Genomic DNA, 10,068 nt, shown 5'->3' on the forward strand with positions numbered 1-10,068 from the left:
AGGAATGGTCCGTCCGCACCGTCAATAATTGGCAAATGGGAGCGACACCATTTGTGTTGGAAAGCACCACCAAGTGGCGGCACCAAGTGGCGGTGAGAGTAGCTGTACCAGCTCCTGTGCCGCAAGACAGGCCCGCTGGCTGCTGTATGTGGTTAGTTGGGCCGCGTGCACTCCGCTTCAGACGTTCTCCTCTCAGGTTGGGAGCAATACATGAGAATGCTCTCCGGAATCTTCGTCACGGAGAGACCCCAGCCGCTGACCCCGGAGAGTGTTGGGTACGCGGAAACGTGAAGGTAAAGAGGAGGAGTGACGCCCCTTGACGACAATGTCTTTCTGTCCTTGGTCGTACTCCGTTGTCAGAGGCTTACGACAGGTGTCGCGAGAAAAAAGAGGCCGTCATTTTGCAGACCTTAATCCCTAAACCGCATGACTGTACTAGTAAGCCATCGTTGCCGCCCTCGCGGCAGTGCACGCCTCAAACCCGTCCGTCTATGCTGACAGTCTCCGACAAGCCGCCGTCGCGGCGCTGCTGCGGCGCTGCAGTTGCAGAAGAAATCATTATGTTGGGCAACCGTCACTCTGAATGAACGGTACCATCAGTATACCGGGCACATGCAGCCATTCGCAGGCGAAATATTGGAATGCGTGCAGACTTTTTCTGGTTTTTGGACCAATACGGGCACAGGTGACCACCGGGGCCCCGGCTCCCCCGGGGGCCCATCTGGGGAAGTGTTAAGCAAGGGGGGGCTAGGCGGACGTTGCGTACAGCCCGATGTCCAGTGACACGCTTTCGGCGCAGAACGGCACCGCAGCCCGCCATAATGTATTCCGCCTAGCGGTACCGTTTCGCATACGAGGCGAGGCCTGTCTGTTGGCCGTTCCTCAAGTATTGTTGGGAGATCGTTTCCATTCCTCAGCTTTCTTGCTGCGGCGCGTTGGGTGCCCGGCGTAGGGACAAGCCACTCTCTCGCGGGGCCGCTGCCGCCAGAGAAGCGGTCGAGACAAGGGACACCGGATAACATAAACCACACGGACTTTTTCGGCTGGCTCAATCTTGTCGTAAACATGGGTTCCGACTCGGCGAGAATCCCCGTAAACGGAGACATCAGCACCAGTATGGCCGGTGCGGCGATCAGATCCCTGCATGTCTCCGGTACGCCGCAGTCTTTGCCGGCAGACGGAGACGATCCACGGGAGGTGTGCTTTCCACGGAACATTCTCGGTGGGCATCGTTGTTCATGTCGGCTTCTCTCTTTCTAGCTTCAGCTTCCTGTCTGCTCGCCAATGAAGTGATGGGTTCGTCCGCTGTTGTAGTGTCATGCGATGCGAAGCACAAAACTCTCGTGCTTCCCCTTAAGGAGGGGAGCTCAGCAACATTCAGCTGCTCAAAACGTATAGGCGACGTGTACCCCCCGTTTGAGTCCAGAACTTACTGCGAAACAAAAGAGTGTACCAGTGTGAAGAGTCTTACCAGCGTTCCTGAAACGGAGGTGACAAAGTCTCCGACCCAAGACGGTTTTACTATCGCTCTCAACAAGGCTCCCCCGGAACAGCGAGTGCTTTATTTCGTCTGCTCGCAGCCAGGCAGTAAGCCTCCCTTTCGTCAGCATGAGACATGTGTGGTGAGCATTACCGCTGAGCCGAACCCGAAGCTAGAAGATCGACACCAGCCAGGTGAGCGTTTCTCGACCTCCAGGGATTTTTTTCTCTCCCATCCTGTGTGGTGGTATACGCGATCCTAGTAGAAGAGGCGGGTATTAAGCTGAAACCAGGAAACCAGTCATTCCTTTGCAAGCCTTTGTGGTGCACGTCGGAGAGGGTTCCGCTACGCTTACAGCACTTGATTGTACGGGCATGGTGTGCTACTCCACGGGATGCTTACACGTGTAACCGCCTGCGAGCATTCTGTACAAACAGCAGGAGACTGGTCTCGTCGGCTTCGGTTCCGGGGCCGCCGTTCATTCTTCACCTCTGGCCGCTGTAGTTGAAGATGGTCTTTTTCTGTGATCGATAACCTTTGTTTCCAACCTGCGCAATCTGCCCCGGTCGGCACGTAAGATACCAGTATTTCACCAGTGTTCTTGTGACGCTGCAAGACAGTGGAAGGGGGAGGCGGGGGCAGCGTTTCCTCGATCGTATGCTCGTGCAGGCCACGCCCTGTCCGTTGTAATACGACGCGGTGACGAGGATCTCTGCACAAACAGAGGGGCCGTATGCCGCAGTCACCTCCCCCTCCCCTCTTCGCTCTTGACAGCTATTTCGCCAAAAAGGAGTTGTGTGTCTTACTGTCAACGCCCGTGTCGCGTCCTCCATCTCACCTCCACCCGGAGACTGTGGCGCGATGGTTGTCTATGAACCCTTCAGCCCCTGGCGGATCGGAAAAAGACAAGACTACCGGTGCCCCGAACCAAGCCCCCAATAACCGAGAGCCTACTCCTGGCTCCCAGGGAAAGATCCCGGATTCTCGGCAGGGCACTCCCGAGACCCCCACGACTGGCACCACGACGCAGAGCGCCAGTAGTACAGCGATGGCGAGACAAGCATCGGGATGTGGTGTCATCGTCTTATTTACCGGAATGCTCGCTCTGACCCAGGGTAGTATTTAAGAGATGTTTGTCATACCGCGGTCAAAGATGAGAACAGGGCTTGCTTTACACCCTGTACCATCGCGCCTGCCATTGTGATAAGCCGACGAATCATGTGTGTAGATTCTGGGCTTGTTAGGGAATTTTTTTCACCGAACGCTGGCGCTTGTTGGAACTATGCTTTCAATGAGAGCGGGACAGGCCTACATTGCTGCGCTGAACAGGTGATAGGTGATCCTTGACCAGAGCCAAAGCGTGGAAGTATTTTGTCCTTATGCAGTTGCAGTAGTAGTGTTCCTGATTGAGACGAGAAGCGGGCTCTGCCGGCAGTTGTGCATTCATATTGTCACTTTTTCCGAAGGCCAGTGTCTTGTTGCTTGTTTGGCTAACCCGCGCTCCAGACGAAAACTTCTACTACCACTTCCGATTCCCATGAAGCATTCACGTCCATTGTATTTAAAGCTGAAAGCATCTCGGTGCGCTGTACAGTTGCGTACATGGCCAGTAGCCCGGGGTTTCGCGCCATCGTAAAAAGCAGAGCAGCGTACATAAGCACCGGTGCGATGTAGGAGGAATGAGAATGCTGCATTGTAGACCGAAGTACACAGAAGGCCTCAAGCTATCGTGTCTGGTGTAGACTCTCCTATTGTACATACAAAAAGCGCGGAGCGCTATCACCAAAGTGATGAGATTGGACAGCAGCTGTTTCACCAGTCCAAAGGTGCGCTCACGCGGATGTGTTATTCTGTCTGCGTGGCCGGACACTCTGTCACCGCCGACAACATCATACCAGTTTACCCGATGCAGTAGCTTCACGTTCTCTCTGGAAAGCGGGTTCAACGCTTACCTTACAGAGGAAATATCTTTCGCTAAGAGAGTCACTCGGGACCTTTCAGAATGTCTTTTCTCACACAGCAACGTCTGCTTAGCAGAAGTGCCCACTGCGCGACGTAGGGAGCAACCCCACAGAGAGTACTGGTCGACAGTAAGTGACTTTTGTGCGTACGCCGTGTCTCGTCTTCGCTAACCGCGAAGAATGTTCACAAGAGTAAAGCGGTTCTCCTAGTACTAGTGGAGAGGTATCAGTCGCGGGAGATCAATCAGAGGGTGACTTACTAAATCGAGCGCGGGCATTCACACACACTAGCTCTAGTGGCGACAGGCAGCTCTCCATTCCGTGAAACGGGGAATTGCTGGTCATGAGAAGAAAACGGACGTGCGCTCACACTCCGATGCCACTACCAGAAAGGTACCTCGCGCTGCTGTAGGACCATGGCTACGCAGAGGCTACCATACATCTTTGCGCGCGGAAGTCGACAAAATTTCAGTTTCGAAACAGACACAAGGGTACCGCAGTGCCTTGAGTAGCTCTTGCTGCGGGGTTAATCCGGCAGTTGTGTACTCTACTTCGTTAGCTTTGGCCACAGGTGCACGACTGTCCCATTTCTGTGATTAAAAATGGGGAAGAACCGAAAACCAAGCAGCTTCTTTCCTTTGCGTTTCTTTGATTCTTCCGGGACCTCTCATCAGATAAATGGATAGACGCCAAGGCTGGCGCTTACCGCTGAGACAGACATACTGTTCTCAGTAGTCCAAGCGACGAGAACTTCGAAGAGACCAACGTCAGCTCCATAAAACCTTTACGCGTGCTTGCACTGGCACAGCGCATACATCCCATATACATGTGTTAACCTCTTAGCTCAAGCTACTGCCTCCTCCTCCTGACGTTGTTTTGTTTCTTCCGAGGAGTCTTTCCCTAGCTCTCTGCATCACAGCCGCATCGTCTCTATCTCTTTTCAGTTCTTCTGGTTCTACTGTATGAGAACACCCTCCGCCTCCTTCGTTTTTTTCATCCTGCCTCCAGAAGATGGTTAAAAATGCCTTCCATAAACCTCTCTCCTGGCAATCATTGCCTATATCTCCCAGCCCTTCTGCAGTATCATGAAGTGGAGGCCTCTGTTCGTCAGCATCCTTAGCAATACAAGTCGAAGCAGTGGCTTCAACCTGTTTAACACGGTAACAGCCGACAGCCGCAGATAGGAGTAAAAGCAAAGGGAGACCCCTCTGTCTCCATGAATGACCCCACCACTCAGGCAAGAGTAAAGAGTCTCGATGATCGTTCATCGACAGGAACAGAAACTTCTCGTATATCATCGGTTCAATGAATGAAGATACGGAGGTCGGACCGTCTTTGCACTGTCCTACAGCTGAAGAAACGACGCCTTCTTTCTTTGCCAAGGTTTGAGATACCCCAAGTGTATCGCATAGTTTCGCTGCTCTCTTCTCTGAGTCTCTCGTAGAAACTGAAAGAGGAGAATAAGACGTACAATCAGCTACGCTCGTCCCGAAAGAACCTGGAGATGAAGTAGGCGACGGTGCGGTGACGTTAGATGAAAAGGAAGAAGGAAGAGAAGTCGAGCAAAAAGTAGAAGAAGTCGATGACACGGAGCCCCACAATGCTGTTGGAGAGTGAGAGAATGGCTTTGACGGTAAGGGTTTCTGTTGTCCCAAAGAAGAACTCCGATAGAAAGAAAACGGTAGTGACAGACGATTTGACTGTCTCTTTAGAAAGCGGTAAGAAAGAAGTTGGAATAATACAGGTACTGTGATTGTTATATATCCAGCACATGGAGAAATGACTTCACTCAAGATCAGAGGTAAGGTCGACAAACCTACGGAGCAACACCCCAGGATATACCTGCGAAAGAAGAACAGATAAAGGAGGGGGGACGAATGGACTGACATCACAAAACGCTCCATGTATTAGATTATATGGCCGTCGTTGTATTGAGGACAGAAGCTCGCTGACGCTCGTGAAGAGATCCATAGCCCGATATATGCGTTCATTTAAACGTACGGAGGTACATACAGAGAGATATGACCTGTAAGGTATGTCGCGAGCTCCTCAGCGTATACACACAAGCGCCGAAACACATGTCTATCACACGCTCAAGATGCTTGTCAGTCGCTTTCCTTTGCTGTGGTCTCTAGACAACAGAAAGTAAAGAAGAGAATAGGACTCAGGACACCTGTCAGAGGAAGAACCGGAGACCAAGAAAGTGATAGAAATGTAGAGTAAACTCCCGGAAAGCGAAGGCACCGAGAAATGAATGGTCGGTCTTGTGATCGCTCTCGAATCTCCTTGTCCATCTCTCTTACATCCTACACGTACCTATGTGTATACGCCGATCACCACCGGCCCTGGCGTCACGCTGGCTTCATAGGCTTAGAGGATGATGATGTCCCTACAGTCAAGTCTGATGTTACCTTCTTATGCAGTGTGTCTTTAGAATGAGGGAGAGAAACCTTTAAGAAAGAGTGGATACAAGAAGAGAACGATCAATCCCTTTAGAGTCAAGGTAAGAGATCTTTTCTGGTACATACATCTTCAAATATACATACATGTACAGGAAAAGAAAGAAAGAAAGAAGGCTGTTTCTTCTCCATGCTTAACTCACCTTATCGAAGAGATGCCGACGCCCCCCCCGACCGCAGATCCACCCTTTGCTCCAAGCCTTGAGACTTCCAAACCCCACAGAGAAATCCCTCCATATACCGCAGTGAGCATGCAAAGAGACTTTATATGAACGTCTATACGTCTCTCTATAATAGTTAGCTGGCCCGTCATGATTGCTCCAAGTAGGAGAAAAAGAAGGAGATAAGAAGTCCACTCAATTATCAGTCGGAAAGACCTGAAGCAACCGAAGTAAGAACAAGCGCCACGGCTGAGAGAGAAGTATACACAATCTCTATGAAGAGAGATACATACCACACATATGTCCTCTTCACATCTAGACGCTGTGAACGTGTCTCAAACCGTATCTATGTATAACACGTACGTCTCTGTTGTCTCCAACAAAAAAGCAATACAGTTCCCTGTAAGGACCGCACGGATGGCCGCATGCACATCAGTAGATATAAAATACGTATATATGTATATAAATAGATATATAGATATAGATATGTATTAGATCTTGTGATGTCATCGAAAGATAAAGAACACTAAGTCTAAACTATCGTTCATCGACTGATCTTTTCGAAGGCTCAGCACCACATCTTTACTCAAGCACAAGTAGTCGATAGACATGAACACGCATGACCACACGCACAGATATGCAAGAGTCTCTCTGTACCAGGACTAGACTGACGTAAACTGGAGATACGCGTTAGCTGCGAAAGTTGATGAACTGAGAATAGAGGGTTACTCCAAGAGGCACAGATGCTTCACGGACCTTGGAGCGCAATCATTGGTTGCGTCTCCGAGTGTCTGTACGGCTCGACAACGTCCGTTCGAGATGGCCGTATCAAATAGGTCGAAAGACAAGAGGGGATGTCCTTCTGATCCAAGAGAACCTGTTGGGTCTTGCAAGATAGCGGAAGAAGGAACGCAATCTTCATTCTGTTTCTCTGTGGTTGGTGATCGACTGTTTTTCGTATGAAAAGAAAAGGTTGAAGAACGATCGTTAGAACTTGCCGTGTATGTACATCTGGGATGAACAAGATACTCTTGCAAAGAGATTCCATGGTGAAGACGCCGAGGTAAAGAGGAATAAAAGCGCTGAGGAGTGTATCGGAGATTAGCCTTGCTATACAGGACTTCTTTCTCATCGATACTACACCTACCACTCCTAGACCAACACTCTTGCTGTCGAAGAGGACTGTATGTACACTTGACAACGCGCTGGGCTATTCCGGCGCCTCCAGCCCTTGAGTTTAGCTGAAGAGTCCTTCTCGACTTATCAACAACATGCCGCAAAGAAGCATATGATACATTCTCTTTCTGATAGAAACTAGAAAGGGCTTTTCCACAGGAGGGAAACGGTGCTGCCGGCACATCACAGCCGACGCCGGCGAAAAACGGGGGAGTGTAACTCCAACAGTTCACAGCCGTCTGAGGCCTTATCTGGGAGAAAGTAGAGAGCCAGGCAGACTTCAAAGGAGGAACGGAAAGAGTTACAAGTGAAAGCTCTCTGCGGAAAGCAGATGACCTATCAATGGTGAAGGAAGTAAGAGGGAAAGATACAGGCCTTCTATAGCCTTGTGATATGTCGTGAAATATGATCTCGTGTCTACGTGAGGATGGACAAAAGGAAGGCGGCTCATAGGCTCCTGTTCTTGATGATCGAGATCGACAGGAGAGTGAATAGAAATTTGAAGTAGACGCTGGAAGTCTCCATCTCCTTGACGAAGAAAGGCCTTGTACGAGAGAATCCGCCCCCATTTTCCATCTCTCTACTGAGAGAAAGGCGAAGGAACAACGGAGCGGAGCGACTCCAAACTATAGTAATCCGTCGCTTCCTCGTGTACGGGTATCTGTTCCGGGGTCAGACCTCTGACGCACGTACAATCCAGCCCGAGAGAAACGAGCGGTATTCAAATTACCACTTCAAGCCTGCCCAGTCGTCCTCCAGAAGTCGGCCTCTATGGACAGGGGGCTTGTTCGTGTCCAGAAAGGACGAAAGACAATGGACACCAGGGAGCTGCTTTCTCCAAACTACCGCATGCGGAAACATCGACAACGGCCGGCCCAGAGAAGTTCCTCCCTATCGACGCTCTCCACAAAAAAGTGGACAATGCTGCAGCGCAGTCTCTTCGCATTGTTAGAGTGATAGCTGATATCTTGACCACAGGAAGCTATTTTCTATTATACAATTCTCGCTCTCCTCTATGTAACACACATGGCGCATGCACCGTCGCTCCAATCCAGTCCCGCCTTCTCCCTTCGTAGCTTGTCCCTTCAAGACACCGTGTCTCCGACAGACCTTCTCTACAAACCAGTCATTTCTTTCGGTAATCCTGCTTGCGCAACGCGAACCGTGTCCCCGAAAGACCTTGTCTACAAATCAGTCATTTCTTTTCAGTAATCCTGCTTGCTCGACGAAAGATTTGCTTGTGCACCGGACCTCTGGGGAGTCCATGGGGAAGACGCGTTCTGCTTGGCCACAAGTCCCCAGGTGCGCCGCCGCTCATCAGCGTGGCTCATTCGGTCGCGCCAGGCGCCGATCCTAGTGCACAGGGACTACAACACAAAACGGGAACTTTGCCAGCGCGTCTCTGGCAAGTGGTGATACGTCGATCAGCGCGAGCGGGCGTAGTGCGTTCAGCCCGGTTACGACTATTACAGCTGCAGCCACCGTTAGCTCGGTATGTAGCATCATGCGTAGGAATCTGGGGTGTTCGGCCGCAAGAAGACTTCACCGACGTCGCAGGCGCGCGACACCTGTGGAACGGAGGCTCGATACGGAGCAAAAGTGTCGCCCATATGCACCTCGAGTTGGCGGCAAGCTAGAGTCGGGACCCGTAAAGTAGTGGTGCGAACCAACACTTGAGAAGTTCGTTCTCCATCTTCGCCGTACCGACGAGTCTCACACAGCACAGCCCTAGACACGTGTCGGACCCTCGGGGCCGGCGGTCCGGCCCACAGCACAGCATCTATCGAACCACGCAAACAGCCTTAACTCATACAAATCCACTGATCCACACGACATTCAGTACGAAGCACCGCAGAAAACATCGGCCAAAGGCGCCCCACAGGCGTTACATTCCTGCGCTGCCTAGCCCTTGCGAGAAACTTAAAGTCTCCAGTGTCACAGCGTCAGCTACCGTACGGTAACTCTCCAGCGGCTTTCCTAGTTCCGGGTTCTTGCCTACTCAGAAGACGCTGGTACTCTCGTCCCATCGTGCCCGTCGCATGGGGGGGACTGTACAGTCACTTCTGTGGAGTAGGTCTACTCGTTGTCTGCTCCGCACCATCCGGGCTAACCCGGCACCAGGCTCCCGAGGGAGCACCGTCTGCCGTGCACAGAGCTCTAGCTCACGAACACATATCTCGCGGAGAAACTTGTGTTTCTGGAGCGCACGACACCCTGCAGCCAGATTCGATCCCTTACATAACAGACGCCCGGGATTGATGTCTTAGCGTACAGCTCTTTGAACCCAGAGTACCGCTTTTTGGTCACGCTCAGAGACATGCCAACGGCAGCTGGGCTGTTTGCATAGGAAGTCCTCCTATTGACAGGCAACGGTTCGCTCTGCCCGCAGGAGGGTGGTGAGTTGCTCGCGCACCCGGCACTAGCAACTACACTGCAGGTCCACCCGTTGTCCGAACATCAACGACGGCTACTCTGTTTTCCTCCCTTGAACACACTTGCTTCTTGGTCACTATCGACAGCAAATTTCGAAACTAAGACTCTTCTTGGGGACGACCGGGCTCCACTCTCGCCCCTGGCGATCGCTGGCTGCCACAGGAATCTTGCGTTTTCGCGTGTGCAACGGGATGCACAGTTCGCACCATAGTTACGCACTGACAGCTCAACTGCTCTTCACAAAGATGACGAGCAATAATTCTTGTCCCCTTTCTTTTCCTCGATGTCCCGTGTCCTGCTCCGACAGTCGACGTGCCCGCGACACTCCGCCTGCCGTGCAGGCTGGAAGCGCCTACTGTGGACTGGCGCCTACGCAGGCGTCGCTCCACGGCACGCAG

At 51.7% G+C, this 10,068-nt stretch overlaps 3 protein-coding genes across 3 annotated transcripts; 1 reads left to right on the forward strand and 2 right to left on the reverse strand.

The window, feature by feature from the left end:
• The first annotated feature begins 522 nt into the window (after nucleotides 1–522).
• Nucleotides 523–4,613, forward strand: CSUI_006896 (uncharacterized protein). The gene is made up of 2 exons (XM_068067046.1): nucleotides 523–3,570; nucleotides 4,116–4,613. The coding sequence occupies exon 1, from the start codon at nucleotides 1,239–1,241 to the stop codon at nucleotides 1,740–1,742; it is 504 nt and encodes a 167-aa protein (XP_067920977.1). The 5' UTR covers nucleotides 523–1,238; the 3' UTR covers nucleotides 1,743–3,570; nucleotides 4,116–4,613.
• CSUI_006897 (uncharacterized protein) lies at nucleotides 4,281–8,367 on the reverse strand (the record flags this gene model as incomplete). Its single annotated transcript, XM_068067047.1, has 5 exons — nucleotides 4,281–5,283; nucleotides 6,044–6,277; nucleotides 6,818–6,938; nucleotides 7,209–7,820; nucleotides 8,361–8,367. 5 exons carry the CDS (start codon nucleotides 8,365–8,367, stop codon nucleotides 4,281–4,283), a joined length of 1,977 nt encoding a protein of 658 aa, XP_067920978.1.
• Nucleotides 8,368–8,898: 531 nt separating this feature from the next.
• CSUI_006898 (uncharacterized protein) lies at nucleotides 8,899–9,498 on the reverse strand (the record flags this gene model as incomplete). The annotated part of the gene is made up of 1 exon (XM_068067048.1): nucleotides 8,899–9,498. A coding segment is annotated over one exon (261 nt), but the record flags the coding sequence as incomplete, so codon positions are not given.
• Between the last annotated feature and the right edge of the window lie 570 nt (nucleotides 9,499–10,068).

The sequence above is a fragment of the Cystoisospora suis genome (assembly GCF_002600585.1).
Source record: "Cystoisospora suis strain Wien I chromosome Unknown contig_3552, whole genome shotgun sequence".
NCBI lineage: Eukaryota > Apicomplexa > Conoidasida > Eucoccidiorida > Sarcocystidae > Cystoisospora > Cystoisospora suis.